We start from the raw sequence: 27321 nt of genomic DNA, 5'->3' as shown, positions 1-27321 counted from the left end.
AAGCGAAGCTCCGTCTGTCAAATATTACTACCTGTAGCGTAGCAGCGGTTCAACAGCAAAATGAGACGCAGGTGATCAGTTTGTGTGATCGGCAACAAGAGACCGTGATCGGCGATCACCGATCATACACTTTTTCACGGAAATCGGCCAATTATGATCGGTAGCCGATCAATCGGCACACCTCTAATAATAACCCTTATGAAGGGGGGAAACTCCCTGACAAATCTAATCCATTTGTAATTTTGGTACACGGGTAATTTACTACATCTGAACGTTGCTGTATTAGAGCTTTACCTTAAAAGTGGAGCTACGAATGTGTGAGAGTTAGAAAAATGAGCCAGTTTGACCCGACAACTTTCAAACATGTATTCTTCTCCTCATTTAGTAACATGTGACTGAATCAAAACAAGTTCTATTTAGCAACAGTGTGTGTACTCAACTTCAGGAAGGCCCTTTAACCTCATAAAAGCAGCCATGACTCATTTATCAATGCTAATGGATCCTAATTAAACTTGTGCATGGGTCTACGCTCGCATGAAAGCATTAATAGTCAGAAACATTTCAGCAAAGAGGTAATTCAATTTGAAAACAAAATAAAATTACTAATCGCCATTGCTCTTATGTTCCAGAGTCCTGATCAAATCGTTAAAAACTTGCTGTAAGCGCAGTTGCTAGGCAAATACTTCAGAACTTCACAGTGGCAATTTAATTCTTAATCATTTCATAAATATGTGTATGAAATGTAATTCTGGCATGCGGTACATAGTTACTGAAGGGTATTCACAACACATGCAGCGCTGGCTATTGTTTACTCTAAAACAGTTGGCAAGATGAAGCCTCACCTGCTTGCCTGACCGGCAAATCCAGCTGATCAGACATGGTGACACGCAGCAGAGTGGACATGAAGTTAACCTGGGTGTGAGCCTGCAAGTTAAAAAAAACTGACGATTATGGTCAGACATGGCGATCTTAAACATAATACAGACTTCAGTTATACAGCCCAGCAGTTCTGACTTAGCAATTTGAATTTTTCCAAAGCAACTTGGGTGAGAATGCCAAAAAAAGGCAAGTGGAATATGTGAAACAAAGGCGTTGGAGTGCTTATACTTGCTTAAACTGTTACTGAGCAACTAAAAACAAAAACAGAATGCACTCCTTTAGCTGCGCGTTGAAAGGCTTTTGCATACATGTACAAAAAAAAAGTGAAAATAATTTGTATCTTAAATTGTACAGTATTGACAAATTAGTAAAAACAAATGAAGTAACTATTTGAATAAATTCCAACTCTGCACAAAGTACATTTCTGCATAAGAGCAAAAAAGTAAATAAAAAGCTGTTATGCTTTAGATAGCACCGACGCATGAATGGGACAAAATCAGTATGTGATCACAAATACAGAGGCATGCCAAGCTCTTTGCAACAAACAAAACCCAACAAGCGTCAGTAAATTCTTCCAGTCTCTCTGCAGCGACTCTTTGTCTATCCTACTTTGGACTCTAATCGACTGAATCCCAAGTCTTCCCCTCAAAAAGGCCTGCAGTCTGTGTAGTTTTTACGATTCGTTTGATTTGATCTCTTGAGGTCTTAAAACCTTAGGCCCCAGCTTTGGGAACCACTAGTTAGATGCACCAAAAAGAAAAACATTACCACTAGCAGTATTTCATGAAAAAAGTCTTAAGTGTACGAATGGACATCACATCATTTATTCTGATCTCTGCAGACATTTTATTTAAACATAATCCCAATAGGCTGAGCTGGAAACAACTATTCTCTCTGCTCTGCCATTCAAGTGAACTATCAATGCATATGTGGGTGTAGGGAAAAAAAAAAAACTTGCCCTGAGCACAGCCAAAAATATACTTGAGATGTTTGAGTAAGTACAGCAAAACACGAACATTTGTCATCATCTCCATTATTGTTTTGATACAAATCACAAAAATGTATTGTGGCACACCCGCGAAACTAAAGCAAAACAATCCAATAAAGGAAATTAGCACTAAGATTTTGATTCAAGCATAATTTTGTAAACTCTAAAACAGAACCTGATTCTATTTCTTAAAGTGGGGTCTTTCAAAATTATCGAGATTTTTTTTTTTTACAAAACACAGAGGAAACAAACAATATAGAAACTGTTAAAGCCCTAGTCATTGGCATTTTAATATCTCAAAGAAATAAAAGGATTCCTTATACTTATGACATAAATACAACTAATTTTTTTTTCACATTCCAGTTGTTTACATTGTAAGTTTTAAATCCATTGGTGTTTCTAATCGTTTTTCCCCTTTGCTGTTAAATAATATTAAAAGACTAATTTCTGATTGGAGTTATTAAATGTGAGGAATATTTTATGACAACCATTTTCTATACATTTCAAGGGATTTCTGGACTATTCCTTTTTGTCACCAGCCTTCAAATCACTTTTCTTCCCATAGCTCTGATCATAATTAAAAACTTAAAGATGATCAAACTGTATAAAGACCAAGTGGGTACTCTTAGAAAGCCGGCGTGTTTTCTAGAATGTTTCACCTAATTAAGTAGGTTAAGTAGTAGGTAGGTACTTTAAGTAATAATAAAAATTCAATAACCATTACAGTCTGTGATGGGCGTTGGTATTATCCGTCTTCTGCAAGTCATTTAGGCACATAAAGACTCAACTTCTACTTCAAGTTATGGTGTGTGGTCACTACATTCTTTTAAAACAGCATAATGAAACAAACACAACTATGTGTTTAAAGCAGGGCATTTAAATGGAGCCTAAGGGCAGACGACGAACTAAGTTGGTGGACTTTAAATCTGAGCTTCCGCGTGTTTGCTTGATATATACAAAGCAGCTACAGGTTCGCCACTAACGTAATCAAAGTAAAACAAACATCAGATTGATAATTAATTGTGTCGTTTCCATTATCTAAAGCAACATTGTATACAGATCCGAGCATATCACAGTGACACGTGAGCAAAAGAGGCAGCTATGTAGCTGAGCTAGCCGATATTAGCCGCACAGCTACTATTCCTCCTCTTCATCCCCAAGATTAGAAATTATCCAATAATTCCTACAGCTTTACTCGTTACCAGATAAGCCAGAGGTATGGTTTTGAGCTTATGTGGGCTCTGATACGGTTTTAGCTGTATCAAAACAGGACGTAGCTACAGAAATTGCCCGTACACCTCACCAGAACTGGTTAGCTTGTTTAGCATTAGCAACACAGCTGGCTTCAGATGAAGCTAATAGCGGTTACTGTTATCGCCATTAAAAAAAACAAAACCTTCCTAGTTAGGGCATGTAGTAATAAGATGACAACACATAAACCCGTGGTAATACACAGTACACGAACCGACAGAGATTTCGGGCTTGATATTTCAAGCTAGGGGCAGCAGAGCCCGGTGTGCGTGATGGCTGCATCTTTATGTTTGTGGACGGCCGAGGCCCGAGTTCAGAACCGCGCCACAATCTTGACATCACCGCAAACAGCTAACCTCAACTTTTTACCTCGTTCAGCTGTCGCTCCGCGGCCTCCCGCAAGTTTGGGTCCATCGTCCCCCGAAGGGCCTCGACCAAAGACTCTGGATCCATCGCGAAAACTCTGTTTGAGGCTCGGATTTTAATATTTCAGAGGTCTGTCACTGCGCACATGGACGCACGGCTCTCCGGTTACCCGGCGCGAAAGGAAGCAGTGAATGAAGTACCCGGATTGATCAGCGCCAAATTTGTGCTACACGAACATCCGGCTGCAGCTGCATCACTGTGGGAGTTGTAGTTTAGACACTGTCTGCTATTAAGTCTGTTTTCTTATAGTAATTTGTTTACAACTACACGTTATCTGAGATATTTTAAAAGTCTGCAATATTTATCTACTTCTAAACATCCCCCCCAAAAAATGTCATTTAATAAAAACATAGCAAGACTAGTTTCCATTGAAATACATAGAGATAATTTTATTTTTAGTATTTTTTTGTATTAGGACAATTCATTAAATTAACTGTAACAAGACCCTGAGATGGGTATTTAACTTATACACAAAAGAACGATGCACTTGTGATTTTATTATTCATCAATTGGAGCTTTATGAGAATATTTTGTTTTTTCTTAGAATATTTTGTAATGATTTTTATCTTTTCTTATTTTCTCCTTTTTTTGCTCCTTTGCATCTTTGTAATTGCTTGTTGTCACATAAATATCTCTTCCTGTTAGAATTTATAACATCCTGTCACCTTGTGCTACTTATCCGACATGTTTAGCAGGAAATATTTTTGTGTTTTTCTCCTTTATTTCCATACTTTTTATATCTTCAGAGGTGTGTTTTTTATTGTTGTTGTTTTGGTTGTCTGATTTCTCTCTTTATGGATTATTCTCCCACAAATAAATTGGAACTGGATTTAAGTAAGGACCATTTTCCAAGCAATTCTGAGAAAATAAGGGCCACAAACTTCGATCATAATAAGTTATCATGGTTGATTCTTCAAACAATATCAGACGTTCTTTTGTAATAGTGGCTCCAAAAATCTTTATCTACCATTGCAGTAATGAAACATTTTTCTGATAAAAAGGTGTGTCTCTGTTGGAATTTCAACTGCTTCCTTCAAACAACAACCTCAAGGTATTTTAGGTTGAGTGACTTCCGTGTCATCGCTAAAACCTTTTATTGAATGTCACTTTGGATTGTAAAAAAGCATGTGGGGAAACTCCTGGAGTATTTTCTAGAAGTCAAATTAAATAACATAATTTGCAATAATTCTAGTATATTACTAGAGTACTTGCTAGATTTTTTTTGGAATCTGTTGTATGGTAGGATTTATAAAAACCTTAAAAGAAAGGTATCTATTATTGCTGTAGTACAAACTCACCAAAACACATAGAATATAAAAGAATAGAATTATAATATCCTTTATTGTCAATGAAGGAATTCAGATGTTACAGCAGCAAGTTAGGGCAAGTGGGGGCAGGCATATTCACACAGTGGTAAATAATCTACACGTAATAGCCTATATAATAAGACAAAATTAAATTGTTGGTGCGCTTTTAATACTTAGTACAATCTCTTACTGTCATTAAAATATTTATCTTGCAATTACATGAAGTCATGTATTTGGATTTAGGCACAAGTTATTTTTACTTTTCATGTACACAAACATCTGTTGTCAAACATGCAAAATAGACTAAAAGTGGGGCAAAATGAAAACTAATTTTGGATCTTTCCTTCCTATCTAACCATAAATATTCAAATTAAATCCCCGTAATTGACTTTTATTCTTTGATTTTTGAAAGTTTTCGATTTTCAGAGGAGGTTAAAACATGATTAACTTGTTTATGCTTTAAATTCAGCTATGTTACTACAGGGGGCGCTGCTGTGGGTAGTTGGGGGTTTGCAGCTTGACGCGTGGAGGTAAAAGGTCGCTCTGTCTAACGCGTCATCAGACTGTCACCCGGTGTCACTGTGCCGGGGTTGCTGCTGATTCACCGATCCATATACTGAGCATCTACCTTCGAAACAACTGTAAAAAATGGCCAAAAAGCGGAGAGATGTACGAGACGCGGACAATTTGTCCTCATCGGCGCAGACGGAAGTGAAGTCTGGCGACAGAGACTCTCAGCTTCTGAAAGGTAAGTTCCCTAAAGAGGCTAACTGTTGACCTGAGAGGAAAGGGGATTGAATATCTATTGGTAATACAAATTAGGCAACACACTGGGCTTCGGTCTTCTTATTTACGCGAACATAGGTCAGTATTGAAGAGCAGGAGCTAAAGTTAGCCACAGCGAGCTAGTGAAAAATTACCCTCGGGCGATGACTTCGATGGTTAGCATGATACCGTCAAAGATAGTAACAGTTAAACAGCGAAACATACTTCTGTCTTTTCAAAATAGCAACCCGAGGCAGCTGTAACTATAACATTAAAATCATACGACATAATAAAGTTTTACCTCCTATGATTAAATCAATAGCTTAATATATTCCTTGAACCATCGTTGATCTTTAGGCGTAGTTAACTAATTTAGTCCTGAGAAATCTACAGATCTAAAACAAACCGGAAGCTAATCAAAGGAACTATGTTCATCGCTCGAGTTAGTTCTCCGATTCTTGCTTACAATTTTAGACATTGCTGGAATGCTGTGGCCGATAACACATTTATTTGCATGAAATGAGTGAAGATGTAAATTATAGGTAATTTAATTTAGACTTGTACATTATATAGAGTTGTAATGGTCTAAGGCTAAGCAAAATTAAAATTGCAACGGGTGCCAGGGTTGCACTGCCTGTCGAGTCATGACACTCCCACTGCCATGCATTCATGTCTTTTACACATGTTGCATTTATGACTCATTGCCTCATTGCAGGCTATTTTGACATTAACTGGATCAGATACTACCACTCTAAGAACATGATTGCAGCAATTGGATGTTGAGAACATAAGAATAGTGTCGGAGGATGTGAGTTAATTGCTACTGAGATATCACTATAAGCAACAATTGCATTGCAATAACCCGTGGGCCTGACAAATTGTCACCTTTTTTCAATAAAATTTCCTGGCGTTTTAAAGAAATATGAACTTAGTAGTGGTCTGCTTAAAATTGGGGCTATTTGTACATTTTCTTGGCATTTTAAGTAATTTGTGTAGGGTTTCTTCCCTACTGAAAATACAACACTTGCCACCCATCTTTACCTGAAAAATTCAGATGAATTCCTTGCATAAAAAAATTCCAGGAATTTTCTATAGCAGGACATTTTTTTGTCTGTTGTGTAAAGCCAACAAGAGGCTTTACACAACAGCCTCTTGTTATGTAAAGTTGGTAACTTTCTGAAGTTTATATTGCCTAAATGTCCATCTCACTCACTCTAGGTATAAAGATCTTCTAACACTTGTTTCTTAATTTAAATAAAAATAGATAAACTATTGTGGACTGTAAATGAATTATGGTTTTGTAACAATATAATGTATCTATCATTCAGAGCAAAAGGTGCCTTCAATCAGAAGAGTCAGCTTAGCATGGCACTTTTTACCGCTAATTCTTGAGTTATTTTGTTACTTTTTTTAATCATTTCTGTTTAATTTTTCCACCTGTTTCTAGCCATCATACATTTTTAATGAGTTTGATTAAACAGAAGAATGCTAAAAGGTTTTCAGAATAACATGCCATCTTGAGAAAGTCCTTAAATAGTTGCATCTTTCCTGAAGCTTGATTAAATGAGCTGTGACAGCAGTAGCAGGAGTCTGTCCCACATGAGAACCAGAGATCCCTCAGGGATCTCAACAAGTGACCTAAACGAATGACTCAAAACTCCCAAGGAGCAGGATTATCTGGTTTTTGCAGTAACTATCATTTTCTTTCCTCACAGAGGCTCAACAAAGTATAGGCGGCTCAACACGCATGTCTCTGCTAATTCTGGCATTGATATTTGCCTGCTCTGCCTCAGTCATGTACTTGGTCTACAGGAACTTCCCAGAACTTCGAGAGTAAGTTGCTGTTTGGTTTAGCTAATTTTAAACGGGTTATGTATTGGGGGTGGCAGCATCAGACGTACCTTTTCGTGTGCGTTGCTATTAATAATAATACTCTACTGCTTTAATTCTTTACTGTTGAATGGAATAATTTCATTCTAGTTGAGAGGCTTGCTTTCACTGACACAGAGATAATCTTTTGATTGAAATGCTCAGTCCTTTTTGTCCTGACCAGTTTTAAGAGCTTCAGATTTTAATATGAAATTTTACTAGCAACGTGGTCAGACTTTGTTTACACTGGGGAAATAATAAGCAAAACCTAAAGTTAAAATGAACCTGCCAGCTCTTTTGTTAAACATAGATAAAGGGTTTATATCGGTATTTAAACTGAAGGAGAAAAATGTTTCTGATAAAAGCAAGAAATGGACTCCAACAGCAGAACATCTGTCCAAACATGAGCAATAATAGTTGGAAATTATTGCTCCAAAGTTATTACAGGTAAATTAAAAGTTATAGCTGCATCATACTTTCATTTAGTCATACTTCCTCACCTTTTACCTTAATTACCTCAAAACTATCGAGTGTTAGAACATGTCATGTTTAGAGGAGTAGCATCGCTATAGGAAGGACTCTGCTTTTTATCTGAGAATACATGATTAGAATTTTATGCTTTTTTTCTGAATTGCAATTGTCTTTCTTTTATACAGTGATGAAATGGAAAAAATCAAGATCCCTAAAGACATGGATGATGCCAAAGCTTTAGGAACAGTGTTGTCCAAATATAAGGACACCTACTACACCCAGGTGTTGGTGGCATATTTTGCAACATATATTTTGTATCTTTAAATAAAAAAAAAAAAATCCCTTTTTGACTAATGAATTTTTTTATTTTTGGCATTTATTCATTAATTCTGATTCAGTTTTGTTTTGAACTTGGAGTAATATTGTTAGGCATGGCTGTTCTCTGATTCCCCCCCCCCCTACTATTGCTTTTCACTGTATAAAAAGTGTTTCAATGTGTTTGTAAAGTTGTCCACCTTAACATTTGAGTCAGCCTCCAGACGTTTGCTATCCCTGGATCGATCTTCCTCAGCATCCTGTCTGGCTACCTTTACCCTTTCCCTTTGGCTCTTTTCTTAGTCTGCTTGGTGAGTAGAAAGGTTGTGGAAAATGAATTTGAAACAAGCCCTGCGTAGTGATAAATACATTTATACAAGAAAATGCACATCTAGGATGATCAATGTTTTTTTTTTAAATTACTTTGTTGTATTTCTACAAAGTATTAATTGAACATAAAAATCCATCGAATGAAATGACTTTTCTTTTTGTCAAGCAAAATCCTTTTTCAGAAAGACTTAACATGGCCTAAATTTAAATGATATAACATAACTAGTCAGATTAAACTTTGTTGCTGCTATTAAAACAGTCTTCCTTAAACTTATTCAATTATTATTATTATTACAAAGTTTCTGACTTAGTTCAGCACATGAATGTGCCACTACTGGTTTTATTATTTTCTCCGCCCGCCTTGCAACACTTTAAGTTTTCTATATTCTGACGATCTGTGTGGAAACTGTTTTGCAAAAAATAATTCATAAATGTGTTCATAGTAGCGAGGGTTGTGGTTAGCGCGTGAAAACCCAAAACCCTCAGCATCATCTTTGGAACTTCTTGGTGTGGTTTCTAAATAACTTCACAACTGCTGTTGGATGTTAAGTAAGCTAAGTATACAGCTGCTGGTTGGAGATGGACAGACATCTGCTGTTTATTTATTTATTTAAGGTTGTTTTTCAGTTTATGATTTTTAACTCGTTCTATGTGGCCTCTTTCCCTTTGATGTTTTATTATATCGTCATTTCTCTATTCTTCTGGCAGTGTTCTGGACTCGGAGCTTCCTTCTGCTATATGTTGTCATATCTGGTGGGCCGACCAGTGGTCTACAAGTACCTCACAGAGAGAGCGCAGAAATGGTCCCAGCAGGTAATGATTCGTAACTAGAAAATTTCTGAAGAAATTTAGCCGGGGCCTGCCAAAGTGTGCCCGTCGGTTGGAGAATTCTGAAGACATAGAAACAAACGGAAACCAACTTAAAAAACAAAGTTAAACTGAAATTAAATTGTTGTAATTTTATGAATTAATGACTAGTCTATGAATAAAGCAGCAATAGCTCTAGACCAGGGGTGTCCAAAGTCAGTCCTTGAGGGCCGGCTGTTTTAGTTCCCTCCCTGGTTTAACGCACCTGGATCAAATGATGGCTCGTTAGAAGTCTAAGAAGAACACTGACTTGCTGAGAAAGTTGTTACTACCACCAGGGAGAGAACTAAAACATGTAGGATGCCGGCCCTCGAGGACCGACTTTGGGCACCCCTGCTCTTGAGAAATATAGTGAAACTGTTGTTTTTTTTTTTTTTATGTTTATTGTACTGTGAATGTTTTGAAAAGTTACCTTTTTGTGGTATTGTTTCACCGAGGTAGGAATAAGTTTCTTCTTTTTTTTTCTTTACTTGTTGGCAGGTTGACAAGCATAGAGATCATTTAATCAATTACATCATCTTCCTGAGGATAACCCCTTTTCTTCCAAACTGGTTCATTAACATCACCTCTCCGGTCATCAATGTGCCTTTGGGGGTGTTCTTCATCGGCACCTTCCTCGGTAACATCCTGTGTGCTTTCTATTTCATTTTCCTTTTGGTGAGATCAGTTGTTTCTGACTTGCTTGCGTCTACCCCGGCTGCCTGACAGGAGTGGCACCGCCGTCCTTCGTAGCGATCAACGCCGGAACAACGCTGTACAAGCTCACCACAGCCGGCGAGGCCGTGTCCTGGAACTCCCTGGCCGTGCTCGGCATCCTCGCCATTCTCTCCATCTTGCCCGTCTGCTTCCAGAAAAAGCTGCAGCAGAAACTCGAGTAGGACTCTTCGAACACCTCAGCATCTCATTCGCCGACTGACCCCACGGTTCCCTTTGCTCGGCTCAGGACCTCAGCCGTCGCAGTGTAGCTGCTTTCGCGTCAGTCTCGTGCGCAGCTGCTGGCGTGTCGTTCGTGGAGAAGTCAACAAGCACTGATCACAAAATGCATGCTGTGGTGGATTTTTTTTTTTTTTTTTTTTTCTCATGCTAAGCAACGTGTAAACTACTTCTGTGCAGAATTACTTCCTGCGACTCATGTTGCTGATTCTGGCACAGTTTGTAAATAAGAAACTAGATTTATTTGTTTTTATTTAAGGCACTGCTTGTTTTTTATTCTTTCCAGACAAGTACAGGTGCTACTGGTAGGATGCTTTCATGGTTTTGCTGCAGTGCACAGGTTGTTATTCTGTCTGCAGCAGTGCCATTAGTATCTTATGGAAACTGTAGTGAACATCCACCTTTAAAGTCACCAGAGCAACTGTTGCCTATGTCTAGCTGAATAACACCTTCCAAATGGTCAAGTCTTTAATTCTATTAATATTTATTTGAACATTTTTGTGTCTGGTTTTATCTCAATTATCTGTATCACCACAGCAATAATGTTACACTGTTCTGTTTTGATTTTATTTTTTGAATGCCTAATTTTTTTTAGGTAAAAAACGGATGTTCTAACTAAAATTGTGCCTGGATTCACTGCCACACTGTTCTCGTTTAAACCTCTGTTAATATAAGCAGCCTAAAGAAGGACTTTGCTTTTTTTTCCCCCCCCCCAAGCATGCCTAAGGTTAATGTTTCTTTTCCTGAGAAGATTTCCAGGGATTGATACTCTTCTGCTATCTTTAACTTATTCAAAGTAAATATTAATGAGAAGGGGTTTATGCTATTAAGAGGCCTGTATTTGTACACTTAAAAACACTATTGACTTTGAAAATTGAACTTATGTATTTTGGTGAGGGAAATCAATAAATCATGATAAATGCAATCTTATTCCATTTTCCTATCTAGTCAAAAACTTCTGACTTCATATATCCCCCCCCAAACAAATGCAGGTACATTTTGATTGCTATTACAATGATGTTTTCTTAGTCCCATTACCAGCCCCAGACTGAATATTTATTTGTTCTTAAAAGTATTTTATTCCTATAAAAAAAAAGAGAATTTTTGTCGTCCCCTTTTTCATTTATTTAAATTGCAGTATTACTCTGTGCTGAGTAGTGAAGTCCTTCCGTTTCTGTAACAAACTGATACGTTTCTTTCTGTCCAGATTAAGCCTTTTTTAAATCGCCAATTAAAATAATTTCACTTTGCAATTAAAGTGTTGTCTGTAAAAAGAGCATGTTTCTTTTCTTTTTTTTTTTGTAGATGCTTGATGTTGATTTTCACAAGTATGACGTTTTAATGGATGGGTTAGTTTATTGCATTCTTTGTGTTCATAAAACATCAAGTTCACTTGAATGACAATGTTTCTCTTTCGCATCTCAATTATTGTCTACTTTACTTCAAATAAAAAACCCAACAAAAAACATACCTTTAAATAGAGCAAGAGATTTCACACAACTAAAGTGTGAATAGTGCCACCAAGTGGTGATGATTGGTTATTCATATTCAAGTTCACTGGCAGAGCTTTTAGGAGGGATTTTAGATTCCTAAAAATTTGGCGACCGACAGTTTCGGGTTTTTAAAATTGATATTACGAAAATGTACAGATCAGAGCCCCTGTCCTGCGTAGCAGAAACAATTTGGTCCTGTGTCTAGATACTTTAGAAAACGACTAACTTTACACTTTAATAACTACAATAAGAATGCCTATCTGTATATCAGCAACCCTTTGATTCTGACATCCTCTTCAGAAATAAAAGAATATAGCAAAGATATACTCTGCAGCCTTTATAAATAATAATTGGGGACCGATATCTGTTAACGTGTTCTCAAAGCTGAAAATGTTGCCACGTTTCCCAAGCATTTCACAGAAATGTTCTCACTTTAATATTCACAAGTTCCCATGTATTTAGGTTTCAAATGCATTAAGATAGGTTAACCTTTTAGGTATTTAATCTTTACTTAGAAGAAAATTTATTTGAGACAGTTACTCATGTAAGTTAAGTTTGTTCGTTAATTTAGAAGCTAATGTTAGAAATTTAATTCAATTCTCATTTTAAAGCTTGTGACAATTTTAAGAGCCCTTGGAACTTTTAATTTGAAGGGTGTTTTATTTTGAAGGAGACGTGAGCGGATGTGTGCGGATCGGCTGTGCCTATTGCGGGTTCAGCAGCTAAATATGAGTGCAGATTTTCGAGCCTCGCAGTAGCGTCTCGCACGTAATGGCCAGGAGAAATCACTTTTCCGAGTTACTTTAATATGCTCGGTGTTCCAGGTGTGAGGGCATCACCGGACCAGTCTCAAAATGACCACCGGCTTCAGCTCCGGTTCCTCCCGGTTCGCAGATTATTTTGTGATCTGCGGACTCGACACCGAAAGCGGGCTGGAACCCGACGAACTGTCCGGTAAGCCTATTAGCCGTTGGGATAAAATGTCGTGTTGATGCTGGGCGAAATAAGGAAAAACTAGATTGTTAAACGTGCGTTTCTAAAATATATATTTTTTCTTTTGGGGCTCTTTGTTCTCTCTTGTACTCACTCTTGTTTATTTGTGTGTTTTTAAGATGTAATGTCGGCTGTTGAGGTGAACGCGGATCGAGTATAATAACGCTGGGCCTAGTTTACCTTCTCTCCGCCTGTTTGTTTGTAACGCTCGGTTAGGATAGACGGGATTACTGACTGGTTATTCCTCTTTATCTCATTTTAATTCAGTGGTTGTCCTTAACCTCCTCTCTGTCCGTGTTGGGGTGTGTTGTAATAAACATTTTAAAGTGAAAAACACTCAGCTTTCAATGCACTTTAGAGCTGAGTACGTATATTTAACAGTTGTGTGCCTGTTACAATTATGTAAAGAGAAGACATGAAAATAGTCATGCACACATGATGTAGTTCAGACTGTCAGATGCCCCCTACACAATACCAGCATCCACCAGAGACACGCTGTACTTGTAACATTTTAAAAGGGCACACCCTTCCATTCAAAAACAATGACATAAATAGCTTAAATGCCTAATCTTAGCACAATAGTCCGTCACACATCTGTTATTTTTCCCCCCCTGATGGACCCCTTTTATTGTGTTTTTTTTTTTTTCTTCAGCAAAAGTATTGTGATTGAAAGAGACATCTGCAGCACATAGTTTGGGAGCTGAAGTGATAGGGTACAAGTAATTGAGACTTTCAGGGAAAATCTTCACCCCGGCCTCCCACTGTGAAGAAGATTTGATGGCATTTGTTATGCTGTGGGGGAGACACTTTGCTGCCATGGCGAGTGATTAGTTTAAATGCAACGATGAAGTGTGACGTGAGTGGCCAACACTGAGTACAAGTGATTGGCACATTGGTGTGGTGATGACCAGGACGGTGATGTCAGGGCAGGCATGTGGTATTAAATCACCAGATCTCAGCTCAACTGACATGCAGGGCTGATGTTTGCCTCCGAAACTAAAACACAAACTGAGAAAATATCTCTTTATTGCCTGCTGACAATGAAACAGACCCGAAGCACTGTCAGTACTTTAGACAACAACTGTGCTAGTGTGCAGCAACAAATTTAGCTAAATGTTTTGAATTCACCTTTGACGTAAGAAGCCTAATCACTGTTTTCAAATTTAAATACAGGACTTTATATCTTGTGCTTCAGTTAACAAAGTCTGCTTTGGGAAGTTTTTAGGTCTGTTCATTTCCTTTAAGTGTTTTTTTTTGTTGCTGTCTTATGACATTAAGCTTTTTAAGATGGACCAGGCCTATTAGTGCTAATGTCAGGGTTTTCCATACTAACGCCAGTGTGTTAACAACACTTTATGGGGAAACCCTGAATGCTAAACAACTAACAACCGGCGTACTGACCTTAGATTATATCTTTAAGACTATATTTGCATTCAAATGTCCCATTATGCTTATTAATACTGAAACTTCTTGTTCTGGTACTGAAACTTCTTGTTCTGGTTTGTAAAAACGACTCTTTTTGACTTAAAACGGGTATCAACTGGTGCTAGAATTCCATTTATTTTCAGTCTTGTTTAATTGGGCAACCTTGAACATTTTGCTGTCTGAAAACAGGAACCAATTAAAATTTGTGACATTTTCCTGTTATCTTGTTTCTGTCTCATGCAAGTGTGATTTACTGTGACTCGACAGGTAGTGAAAGGCCTTCTGAGGCTGCTGTAGCTGAAGGAAACTTCTTCCCTCCTTAAAGTGATAACCACACCAAAAATCGTTTTAGTTTAAGGGTAATGTGCTTCTCCTTTTTACTTCCTTTCTCAAGTTCCTGTTTACAGCTTTAAGGACAAATTCACTGAGTTTATAGGATGAACTAAAACTTAAGAGCATGCAGTCTCCTTTTTGTAACCAGGGAATATGGTTACCTAGATCTTAACATTTCATCCTTGATGGTGATACTAATAAAAGCGCCCCACACCATTTTCAATATCACAGAAACCTTCTTTTGAAAGGACAAAAATCTTTCTAGAAAATGCCCCCAGAAGCATACAACTATAGGCAGTATAAAGATATTGACGCCATCTTTATTGGGGTAAGACCAATGAATAGAAGGCAATTTAGCACCCATTTAGAAAAAAAAAAAAATAAATTTAAAGTGTTACTTTTCTGTAAAGCAATACATTAAACATGCCCTTCATAAAAAGTATGTATGTTGAATTCAGTTAAGCAGTTAATTGGAAATACCTTTTTTGTTATGAAATAAGCATAGGTGTGGCCCATGCCACAGTGTAGAAAAATCCAGTCTGTACAAATGAATGAATGAATATACTTTATTAACCCTACTGGGAAATTCACAAAGTATTTAGCAGCAGACCTGTTCAGTTTCTGGTAATTTTCTGGTAATCAAGTTTTATCAACTTGAGTAAGCTAGATTCGTAAAAAGTCAGATCGCCCTGGGTTCTGACTGGTTTCTGCTCACCGTTGTTGACGCATTGTCATTTTAACATCGCAGTGGGGCTATCAGTAAGTTGTCAAAATTGAAATAGAAAGCGTTATGCCATGTGGCCGTACAAGTTTTGTTCTGGAATATGCAAGAGCTTTACGTAGCTTCTCACATTCATCTTAAACAACGGAGCGTCTGTATTTAAGATGCTTTACTGGCATAAAGGTGCTAGCATGATGACTTACTGGCTTCCTTCAACTTTTTTGACTTTCCTGCCTTATAAGCGATATACCGCCAGTCAAAATGTTTGCTTTTTTTCCACTGACGAGGGCCACAAAGGTTCTTCTCCAGATGTGCTTGCCATGTTGTGGAAGTTGAACTGTAGATGACAATGCGCTAACCAATTGTCAATTCCTAGCACCACGTTGCTGTTTTGATTCTTGTCCATGATTGTTCAGGTGAGCTCTTGCAAGTGAGGGAAGGTAGCGTCTGTGTCATTCTGCTACTGTGCAGCATTCTGTACCAAATATTGATTTTTGCATCAATATTTGATGCAAAGTAGAATCTTTTTAAAGTAATATGTTGACAACTATACTATGCACAATCTTAAGCAGACACGAGGTTGTTTTGTTTTCTGACCACTGATCAATTTTGAAGTTTGTCTCGTCTGCTTGTCTTCTGTTTTAAGTAGGCTTTAAATTTAATGTTCATTATAAAATTATAATTCATTATTTATACAACACAGTTGAAGCCAAATCTAATTTTTTTTCTCCATTAAGCAAAAACAATAGGCTTTGTGGTTGTAACACAAGTGAAATCTAAATATGTGTGGGCAGAAGAAATGCTGTATTGGGATTCCTGTTTTTCAGAATGTTCTTTAGTGTTACTAAATAGTGACTTTTTTTTTTTATTGTGGTTGATCAGATCAAAGTTATTTTCATAGCTAGTAGATGGGAGCATGAACTGTGTGTCAGACATGTGCAGAATAATTTTTTACACATTCCTAAAAATGTACCTTACTGTCACTGTGTATGATTTTTATCATGTTTTTAAAAATCACCTTTTTTTTTTTTTTTTTTAAAGTTGACTTCATTGCATAGGAAGTGCCTGTTTTCCCCAGGTGTGTGATAACACTTCTTTTAAGTCTCTGTGCAGAGACAGAAAATGCAACCCACCGAAACCTTGCTCAGACGCACAGCCTGGAGCTTTGAGGTCAAACATCTCTGATGTTCTACTTACAGCCCTTTGCTGCTGTTTACTGTAGAAAGAGGTTAGGGGCTTGCCCTTATCAACTGTTTCAGTTATGACTTGAAGAAAGGAAATGGTGTGGAAATTCCATTGTCACGGGCTGCAGATAAATGTTTGTTGTAGGTACGCTGTTCCTAGAAGTTCTCATTTTTGCCAAGTCAGGAATAAATAAATGGCTTTGCAAGAAGGTTTCAGTTTTCTAGATGCAGTGGATTAGATTTTCTTTGACAAGAGCTGCATGTAATTTTTCAGAATGCACATGAGAAAAAAAGATACTCAGGATGTTCATAAATGCTGTTGTTTTTCTGTTATCTCTAATAAGGTTGCCTGAGTCAGTTGGGTAGAAATGCAAAAAGGGGATTTCTGTAGCTGGTTGCTTGTTGAAAGGTCAAGTCGGTATCCCTGAGTAGTTTCGGTTAAGATTAGAGATGAACCAGTCAATCAGCCAAAGATTTTTTTCCCTGATTGGCTCTGATGTGTGGTCAGCGGGTAAAATGCTGTAAAATCCGACAGTTTTTTTTTCTGCTACTCGGTTTCAAAACTAAGGACTTTGACCAGATTTCTAGAAATGCTTCGATCAGATGGGTTTGATCATGTTTGACTGAAGAAATGCGTTTAGATGCAGAAACGGGGAATCTTATAATTCCTATTTGTGTTGTTTTTTAGGATGGGATTCATACATTTCAAGTCTATTAAAGAAAACCCTGCTCTCTTTGTCATTCTGCATTTTCAAAAGTTTTCTTAAATCCAAACATTTGAGGAGCACTGCTTTTGTCGTTCCGTTATTCCGAACGTTCATATTGAACGACTTAACTGAGTTTAGGCTGCTAACGTGGCTCAAACAAACTGCTGGCTGGTGATTGATACTGTGAATGAAATAAGCAATCTCTTTCTCTTTCTGTTGGGTTTTCTCCAGGGAATTAAATGAAACTCTTTGTGTGATTTATCCTTAATATGATGTGAAGTGTTAACTCATGTACAGTGAAGGGAAAAAAAAAAAAAAAGACGACAAAGAAATGGATTAAAAAAATTTCTTTCGGCTCAGCGTTTGGCAGCACACTCGGGACTCGATTTGCATATGTATGACCCTGCGGCCTCTCGGCGACACTGGAAACAGCAGGAACTGGGGGACATGAGTAAACTCTGTGGACAGGCTCTCTTTATTCAGATGCTAAATATCCTTTTAAATTTTCTGGGCTGCCTCTCTTCAACCCTTCTCTGCAAACAAATGAGGACGAATGGTTCAGCTAGAAAGCTTGCTCAGTTTCATTGATAACTTTTCCTCAGGAGCTTGTTAAAGCAGTTTGGGGATTTTAACAATCTGCCTAGAAATAAATTTCAGGGTTTTTGTTTTTTAGATCAAGAATGACGGCAGTTATCAGTTGTGTGCCTTATTAGTTTAATGCAATAAGATGCAGGATCTCTGATGTACTTTTGCGAAGCAGTTCCCCAAAATGTTGGTTTCTTACTTATGTTATCTTCACATCTTTGACACTCCACCCCCCAACACACCCCCAAGTGAAATTTCACTTTTAAACTTGAAGTGCTGAGGTGGATCACGTGGACGACTTGGCTTGAAATTGTCATTCATCGAGAATATAGAATGTGACAGACAACATTTGCCAGCCTCTTGTAGTGCTGGTTGATGGGATGTTGAAATGGTTTTCCTGCAGTGGGAGAACATTTTTCAAATGTTTTGATAAGGGCTAGATGATGTGGCCTAAATTTAGCACCACAATACAGTTTGCATTTATTTGCAACGTACAATGTCTACTGCAAAAATTCAAATCTTGATATTTATTACTATGGCAATGATCAACTCTTTTTCCAACAGCATGACAAAAACAACACATTTTGCAAGTGTTTTTCCACTTGAGATCTTTAAAATGGTACACTAGACTGGTGAACATGTCAGCAAAAACAGCAAGCCATCACTCGTCATCAGAGACAAATTCAAAGCCGTTTCATGTTTAGTTTCTGTGTTGGGACTGAAGTGTGAAGGTTGCGAACTGAAGAAGGGAGTAGCTGATGCTCAGAGCTCCGGTTATTGTTACATATTTTTTTCTAAACGTTGGCATGTATTTCATGCTGTTCTGCAGGAAGTTGGATTGAGTGCTTCTTAAATACAACTTCACAGGAAGTGAGGTCCATCCCTTTTCTGGTGATCCTGTCTACAGTAGGCGTAAGCGCGTCGGAGCACAGAAGGACCGTAGAACTGTGGGTGGTCTCTGGCTCCTCGTCCGATCACTGCTGCTTTACTACTCCCACCAAATATCCATTTACGTTCTCATGGCATCACAGACCTTTTGAATAAATGACAAAACGAGGAATTATGTGAGCCTAATTGGAGTAATTAGAATTTCATGTCATATTGGGGTCTTTTCTTGGTGTGGCAGATGGTGTCTGATTGGCTGTGAGGTAAGGGGATGCTATAGATTATAGTTTTTGTGGTAATCTTAAGACTTGATGAGCTGTACTAAATTATGAATAAAACTAAAAATATTGAAATGCAATTGAAAAGGCTAGATTACTGATTTGTTTCTTTTCTTAAAATCCATCTAGATTCTACCATACAGGATTAAGACAAATGGTTCAAAGATTTTTTTTTTCTTTTACATTTCTACTCAAGAAACACAAACGGTGGTTCCAATAATAGTCAAATATATACATATTATAACTAAATGAGTTCAGTGGTGAGCAGGTTTTGCTGCTGCAGCAATTTTAGTACAAACCGCTAGACAAGATTTTCTTATCTGGAAACTTTCACTTTGGTGGGTTTAATTACTCAGTGCTTGTATCTCTCTTTAGTAATTTGTACATTTTTAATTCCGTTTGTGTTACCGCTTATACAAAAGCGTCAATGTTAGACCACATATATCCTGTTTAAGAAAATTTTACAGACCATTCTACCTTATGTACTCAGATAGCAGAGCTGTCATAACATACTCTAGAATCATGTTTTGCCTCAATTTTTTCAGGTTTTTTTTTTTCATATTCTCAAATTGACTTGGAGCTTTGAGAACATCTTTAAGGATTTTTTTTTTTTAAATCTAACAAGGTAGATGGGAATGTTTTGTATCAACTTCCTCTGTTTTGCTGCTGATGTGGACTCCGATAAAGGCCTCCCTGTGTTTCACAATCAGTAAACTTTGCTTTTTGAGTGCAAAGTTCAGCCTTTTTGTATATTCCCCTCTGCCCCTCTAAAAGTCGTGGTTACCAATGTGCTCTTATTTTGGCACATTTATTACCAACAAAAAAAACCCAATTCTGTTCAGCAGAATTGCATATTAGAAAAATTAAAATTTGACAGCCTGCTCTACATATTTATATATATTTTTTCTTAATGATTCATCTGCTTGATTATGTCAAACTGTGATTGCTGCATTTTGAGTAGTAGATAAATCATTGCTCTCAGTTACAAACATCACTCCACAGAGTTTTTTTTTTTGAGGCGCTGTGGCTTAGTTTTAAAGCCAATTGAAAGATTGTCAGTTTGAGCCCTTGCTCGGCCACGTGTCGGAGTGTCCTTTGGCGAGAAAACAAACCCCTCGCTGACCTCAAAATGATTATCAGAGAAAAAGTCTTGCGTAGTTGCACTTCGTCCTCATAGGATTTAGATGGTTTACTCCAAACATATAGAGAATGTAGTTTTTTGTGGTGCCGTTTGGATTCCGTTTCCACACATTTCTATTAAAGATTGTAAAATTTCAGTGTGCTATCATTATTACAGTAGAATATTAACTGGAGACAATTTCTTATATTATTTTTTTTCTGATGTTTTTTAGTCTTTGCAATCCAGCTGTCTGGTTCCTGTTGTAGTCTGGGTGGTGTGTCTGGCCTACTTTCGACTCTGTGGGTTGTTTGGATATGAACGCATCGAACAGATTAAACCAAACCCTTCAAGATTTTCAGTCGGTCACTTGGATATCTTCAACGGTACCAAAGATCCCAATGTAAAAGTCAGTTGGCGGTCACTGACAGCATTTTAATCAGATCATTTAAAGACAATGGCTGCCTTTGTGAAATTGATGCAGCTTGGGTCAAATGTCACCCACGTTTATTGTAAGACACCATAAAAATCGACCAAATAAATCTATTATTCTAAAGTTATTTCTAATCAGTATTCAACAGTGGGGGATCAACCTCCCCAGACACGAGGAAATTGATAATTTCTTGGCTTTGTGAAATGCGTCATTTAATAAATGTAATAAAAAATGATTTCCTTTGTCTCGTGGAAAAGGCCCCGTTTCTCATTGGCAGCATTATAGCTGAAGAACAGCTTTACTTCAGTGCTGATGTAGGGGAGCCAGAAACTCTTGGACAGCGCGTGTTCCTCTTCTCACATTTTTGTACTTTACGTGCTGCATGAAAGCGTTTTTGTGCCGGCAGAGATCTTTCATTACTTCTTAGCAAATGTGATGCATCAGAGGGACTGTAAACAGCATCGCCTGGCCGCTTGCAAAGAGTACAAAGGGTTTGCTTTATGTGAAATGTTAGATAATCCAACATAGCCACGGGGCTGAGATGCAAGTGCATTCATTCACCTTTATCCAACCCGTGACCGCCTGCTGACGACGTCCGCATTCTACAGATTTGACTCGGACGGAAATATTTGTATGAAATGTTAGAATTAATGCTTTGATAAATACTTTGGGATTTTGTGTTGGTACGTAGGCACAGGGATACACACAGGTTCATCCCACTGAATAGGAATATCTTTATAGATCTGAAAGGAACACTTTTTGGTTGACTGGGCAGTCCAGGGTTCCTTAAAGAGTTGTTGGTGATGCTGTTCAGCTGTGGGCAGGACGTAGCTAATGTTGCAGACTTTATTCCAGGACTTCTGATGAAGCCTCTGACTGAAGATGCTCTGTTATAAAGCAGTGTCGGGCTAATTTCCTGCCCAGTCAAACGTCATTATGAATGATGAATGGACCTAACTTCATAATTCTCTACGCTACTGTTAACTCAATAGCTTATATCTGCTTTTTAAAATTTTTATTATAATTGTTTTTTTGTTTGTTTTTTTAGTTTCATGCTTTTCCTTCCATCCATCAGTACCCTTTGGTGCAACACTCCCCAAACTGTTTTATTTTACATTCATTTTTTTAATGGTCTTACATGAGGTCATGTTTTGTGAAAATTAATTTTGTGTTTTCATTAGCTAGAATTCAAAAACGCTCTAAGCACATCACCCTGTGCGGACTATATCTACATAAACTTCACATTTTGATTACTGAAACAAGTACATTTTTTTTGATGATGTTCAAATTTACTGAGATGCACATTTATGCTCAGCTTGATCAGGTTTTGTTTGTTTTCTTAAACGGGAAGTAAAAAGTGTTGTATCATTTAGTGTGCTTAGTTGCTTGATCTTATTCCATAGTTGGGTAAATATAAGAATCTGTCATTTACTTCCAGCTTGTAAGCAGTTTATTTCACTCAGGTTTACATTTAGCTCAGAAGCTGTTTCTTTGTAATCACACTCTAATCTGCTAGTACAACTGGTCCTGTTCCTCTGTGTTTGAGTTGAGAACATTTGTCCAATGCTGCAGCAGTGTGTTCACACTGGATCTTTAGGAGGCGCCAATAACATTCAGAACTGCTCGGTTCATATCATAACCTCGGCAGCTGGCTTGACTCGGCATTCCCACATGACTCCGGCGGATGTTGTTCTCCNTTCTCACTTTAATATTCACAAGTTCCCATGTATTTAGGTTTCAAATGCATTAAGATAGGTTAACCTTTTAGGTATTTAATCTTTACTTAGAAGAAAATTTATTTGAGACAGTTACTCATGTAAGTTAAGTTTGTTCGTTAATTTAGAAGCTAATGTTAGAAATTTAATTCAATTCTCATTTTAAAGCTTGTGACAATTTTAAGAGCCCTTGGAACTTTTAATTTGAAGGGTGTTTTATTTTGAAGGAGACGTGAGCGGATGTGTGCGGATCGGCTGTGCCTATTGCGGGTTCAGCAGCTAAATATGAGTGCAGATTTTCGAGCCTCGCAGTAGCGTCTCGCACATAATGGCCAAGAGAAATCACTTTTCCGAGTTACTTTAATATGCTCGGTGTTCCAGGTGTGAGGGCATCACCGGACCAGTCTCAAAATGACCACCGGCTTCAGCTCCGGTTCCTCCCGGTTCGCAGATTATTTTGTGATCTGCGGACTCGACACCGAAAGCGGGCTGGAACCCGACGAACTGTCCGGTAAGCCTATTAGCCGTTGGGATAAAATGTCGTGTTGATGCTGGGCGAAATAAGGAAAAACTAGATTGTTAAACGTGCGTTTCTAAAATATATATTTTTTCTTTTGGGGCTCTTTGTTCTCTCTTGTACTCACTCTTGTTTATTTGTGTGTTTTTAAGATGTAATGTCGGCTGTTGAGGTGAACGCGGATCGAGTATAATAACGCTGGGCCTAGTTTACCTTCTCTCCGCCTGTTTGTTTGTAACGCTCGGTTAGGATAGACGGGATTACTGACTGGTTATTCCTCTTTATCTCATTTTAATTCAGTGGTTGTCCTTAACCTCCTCTCTGTCCGTGTTGGGGTGTGTTGTAATAAACATTTTAAAGTGAAAAACACTCAGCTTTCAATGCACTTTAGAGCTGAGTACGTATATTTGTTAACAGTTGTGTGCCTGTTACAATTATGTAAAGAGAAGACATGAAAATAGTCATGCACACATGATGTAGTTCAGACTGTCAGATGCCCCCTACACAATACCAGCATCCACCAGAGACACGCTGTACTTGTAACATTTTAAAAGGGCACACCCTTCCATTCAAAAACAATGACATAAATAGCTTAAATGCCTAATCTTAGCACAATAGTCCGTCACACATCTGTTATTTTTCCCCCCCTGATGGACCCCTTTTATTGTGTTTTTTTTTTTTTCTTCAGCAAAAGTATTGTGATTGAAAGAGACATCTGCAGCACATAGTTTGGGAGCTGAAGTGATAGGGTACAAGTAATTGAGACTTTCAAGGGAAAATCTTCACCCCGGCCTCCCACTGTGAAGAAGATTTGATGGCATTTGTTATGCTGTGGGGGAGACACTTTGCTGCCATGGCGAGTGATTAGTTTAAATGCAACGATGAAGTGTGACGTGAGTGGCAAACACTGAGTACAAGTGATTGGCACATTGGTGTGGTGATGACCAGGACGGTGATGTCAGGACAAGGCATGTGGTATTAAATCACCAGATCTCAGCTCAACTGACATGCAGGGCTGATGTTTGCCTCCGAAACTAAAACACAAACTGAGAAAATATCTCTTTATTGCCTGCTGACAATAAAACAGACCCGAAGCACTGTCAGTACTTTAGACAACAACTGTGCTAGTGTGCAGCAACAAATTTAGCTAAATGTTTTGAATTCACCTTTGACGTAAGAAGCCTAATCACTGTTTTCAAATTTAAATACAGGACTTTATATCTTGTGCTTCAGTTAACAAAGTCTGCTTTGGGAAGTTTTTAGGTCTGTTCATTTCCTTTAAGTGTTTTTTTTTGTTGCTGTCTTATGACATTAAGCTTTTTAAGATGGACCAGGCCTATTAGTGCTAATGTCAGGGTTTTCCATACTAACGCCAGTGTGTTAACAACACTTTATGGGGAAACCCTGAATGCTAAACAACTAACAACCGGCGTACTGACCTTAGATTATATCTTTAAGACTATATTTGCATTCAAATGTCCCATTATGCTTATTAATACTGAAACTTCTTGTTCTGGTACTGAAACTTCTTGTTCTGGTTTGTAAAAACGACTCTTTTTGACTTAAAACGGGTATCAACTGGTGCTAGAATTCCATTTATTTTCAGTCTTGTTTAATTGGGCAACCTTGAACATTTTGCTGTCTGAAAACAGGAACCAATTAAAATTTGTGACATTTTCCTGTTATCTTGTTTCTGTCTCATGCAAGTGTGATTTACTGTGACTCGACAGGTAGTGAAAGGCCTTCTGAGGCTGCTGTAGCTGAAGGAAACTTCTTCCCTCCTTAAAGTGATAACCACACCAAAAATCGTTTTAGTTTAAGGGTAATGTGCTTCTCCTTTTTACTTCCTTTCTCAAGTTCCTGTTTACAGCTTTAAGGACAAATTCACTGAGTTTATAGGATGAACTAAAACTTAAGAGCATGCAGTCTCCTTTTTGTAACCAGGGAATATGGTTACCTAGATCTTAACATTTCATCCTTGATGGTGATACTAATAAAAGCGCCCCACACCATTTTCAATATCACAGAAACCTTCTTTTGAAAGGACAAAAATCTTTCTAGAAAATGCCCCCAGAAGCATACAACTATAGGCAGTATAAAGATATTGACGCCATCTTTATTGGGGTAAGACCAATGAATAGAAGGCAATTTAGCACCCATTTAGAAAAAAAAAAAAATAAATTTAAAGTGTTACTTTTCTGTAAAGCAATACATTAAACATGCCCTTCATAAAAAGTATGTATGTTGAATTCAGTTAAGCAGTTAATTGGAAATACCTTTTTTGTTATGAAATAAGCATAGGTGTGGCCCATGCCACAGTGTAGAAAAATCCAGTCTGTACAAATGAATGAATGAATATACTTTATTAACCCTACTGGGAAATTCACAAAGTATTTAGCAGCAGACCTGTTCAGTTTCTGGTAATTTTCTGGTAATCAAGTTTTATCAACTTGAGTAAGCTAGATTCGTAAAAAGTCAGATCGCCCTGGGTTCTGACTGGTTTCTGCTCACCGTTGTTGACGCATTGTCATTTTAACATCGCAGTGGGGCTATCAGTAAGTTGTCAAAATTGAAATAGAAAGCGTTATGCCATGTGGCCGTACAAGTTTTGTTCTGGAATATGCAAGAGCTTTACGTAGCTTCTCACATTCATCTTAAACAACGGAGCGTCTGTATTTAAGATGCTTTACTGGCATAAAGGTGCTAGCATGATGACTTACTGGCTTCCTTCAACTTTTTTGACTTTCCTGCCTTATAAGCGATATACCGCCAGTCAAAATGTTTGCTTTTTTTCCACTGACGAGGGCCACAAAGGTTCTTCTCCAGATGTGCTTGCCATGTTGTGGAAGTTGAACTGTAGATGACAATGCGCTAACCAATTGTCAATTCCTAGCACCACGTTGCTGTTTTGATTCTTGTCCATGATTGTTCAGGTGAGCTCTTGCAAGTGAGGGAAGGTAGCGTCTGTGTCATTCTGCTACTGTGCAGCATTCTGTACCAAATATTGATTTTTGCATCAATATTTGATGCAAAGTAGAATCTTTTTAAAGTAATATGTTGACAACTATACTATGCACAATCTTAAGCAGACACGAGGTTGTTTTGTTTTCTGACCACTGATCAATTTTGAAGTTTGTCTCGTCTGCTTGTCTTCTGTTTTAAGTAGGCTTTAAATTTAATGTTCATTATAAAATTATAATTCATTATTTATACAACACAGTTGAAGCCAAATCTAATTTTTTTTCTCCATTAAGCAAAAACAATAGGCTTTGTGGTTGTAACACAAGTGAAATCTAAATATGTGTGGGCAGAAGAAATGCTGTATTGGGATTCCTGTTTTTCAGAATGTTCTTTAGTGTTACTAAATAGTGACTTTTTTTTTTTATTGTGGTTGATCAGATCAAAGTTATTTTCATAGCTAGTAGATGGGAGCATGAACTGTGTGTCAGACATGTGCAGAATAATTTTTTACACATTCCTAAAAATGTACCTTACTGTCACTGTGTATGATTTTTATCATGTTTTTAAAAATCACCTTTTTTTTTTTTTTTTTTAAAGTTGACTTCATTGCATAGGAAGTGCCTGTTTTCCCCAGGTGTGTGATAACACTTCTTTTAAGTCTCTGTGCAGAGACAGAAAATGCAACCCACCGAAACCTTGCTCAGACGCACAGCCTGGAGCTTTGAGGTCAAACATCTCTGATGTTCTACTTACAGCCCTTTGCTGCTGTTTACTGTAGAAAGAGGTTAGGGGCTTGCCCTTATCAACTGTTTCAGTTATGACTTGAAGAAAGGAAATGGTGTGGAAATTCCATTGTCACGGGCTGCAGATAAATGTTTGTTGTAGGTACGCTGTTCCTAGAAGTTCTCATTTTTGCCAAGTCAGGAATAAATAAATGGCTTTGCAAGAAGGTTTCAGTTTTCTAGATGCAGTGGATTAGATTTTCTTTGACAAGAGCTGCATGTAATTTTTCAGAATGCACATGAGAAAAAAAGATACTCAGGATGTTCATAAATGCTGTTGTTTTTCTGTTATCTCTAATAAGGTTGCCTGAGTCAGTTGGGTAGAAATGCAAAAAGGGGATTTCTGTAGCTGGTTGCTTGTTGAAAGGTCAAGTCGGTATCCCTGAGTAGTTTCGGTTAAGATTAGAGATGAACCAGTCAATCAGCCAAAGATTTTTTTCCCTGATTGGCTCTGATGTGTGGTCAGCGGGTAAAATGCTGTAAAATCCGACAGTTTTTTTTTCTGCTACTCGGTTTCAAAACTAAGGACTTTGACCAGATTTCTAGAAATGCTTCGATCAGATGGGTTTGATCATGTTTGACTGAAGAAATGCGTTTAGATGCAGAAACGGGGAATCTTATAATTCCTATTTGTGTTGTTTTTTAGGATGGGATTCATACATTTCAAGTCTATTAAAGAAAACCCTGCTCTCTTTGTCATTCTGCATTTTCAAAAGTTTTCTTAAATCCAAACATTTGAGGAGCACTGCTTTTGTCGTTCCGTTATTCCGAACGTTCATATTGAACGACTT

At 37.7% G+C, this 27321-nt stretch overlaps 3 protein-coding genes across 8 annotated transcripts in view; 2 read left to right on the top strand and 1 right to left on the bottom strand.

Moving 5' to 3' along the window:
- ipo7 (importin 7) overlaps positions 1-3701 on the bottom strand; it is a 14812-nt gene extending 11111 nt beyond the window's left edge. The window contains exons 1-2 of the mRNA XM_007554096.2: positions 3488-3701; positions 843-924 (exon numbers count right to left, since the gene is read on the bottom strand). Of these exons, the coding sequence (XP_007554158.1) occupies positions 843-924; positions 3488-3571 (166 nt within the window). The 5' untranslated portion in view covers positions 3572-3701. The remainder of the gene's footprint in view (positions 1-842; positions 925-3487) is intronic.
- Positions 3702-5381: 1680 nt separating this feature from the next.
- tmem41b (transmembrane protein 41B) lies at positions 5382-11795 on the top strand. The gene is made up of 7 exons (XM_007554095.2): positions 5382-5599; positions 7332-7449; positions 8142-8270; positions 8489-8582; positions 9310-9414; positions 9949-10087; positions 10177-11795. The coding sequence occupies exons 1-7, from the start codon at positions 5500-5502 to the stop codon at positions 10344-10346; spliced, it is 855 nt and encodes a 284-aa protein (XP_007554157.1). The 5' UTR covers positions 5382-5499; the 3' UTR covers positions 10347-11795.
- Positions 11796-22533: 10738 nt separating this feature from the next.
- Positions 22534-27321, top strand: part of dennd5a (DENN/MADD domain containing 5A) — a 32365-nt gene continuing 27577 nt past the window's right edge. For 3 of the 6 annotated variants that reach the window (XM_016672460.1, XM_016672459.1, XM_016672458.1), the window contains exon 1: positions 22534-22781. In XM_016672460.1, the coding sequence (XP_016527946.1) occupies positions 22682-22781 (100 nt within the window). In that variant the 5' untranslated portion in view covers positions 22534-22681. The remainder of the gene's footprint in view (positions 22782-27321) is intronic. The other 3 variants (XM_016672462.1, XM_007554093.2, XM_016672461.1) reach the window with 1 other exon arrangement.

Source organism: Poecilia formosa, unplaced genomic scaffold, assembly GCF_000485575.1.
Source record: "Poecilia formosa unplaced genomic scaffold, Poecilia_formosa-5.1.2 Scaffold61, whole genome shotgun sequence".
Lineage (NCBI taxonomy): Eukaryota > Metazoa > Chordata > Actinopteri > Cyprinodontiformes > Poeciliidae > Poecilia > Poecilia formosa.
The sequence above is the reverse complement of the archived record's forward strand: the minus strand, read 5'-3'. Positions and strand labels throughout refer to the sequence as shown.

Coding starts and splice junctions, on each gene's coding strand:
- tmem41b (XM_007554095.2), top strand. CDS start 5,500: ATGGCCAAAAAGCGGAGAGATGTACGAGACGCGGACAATTTGTCCTCA. Junction 8,271..8,488: donor TATTTTGCAACATATATTTT/GTATCTTTAAAT, acceptor CATTTGAGTCAG/CCTCCAGACGTTTGCTATCC. Junction 9,415..9,948: donor CGCAGAAATGGTCCCAGCAG/GTAATGATTCGT, acceptor ACTTGTTGGCAG/GTTGACAAGCATAGAGATCA.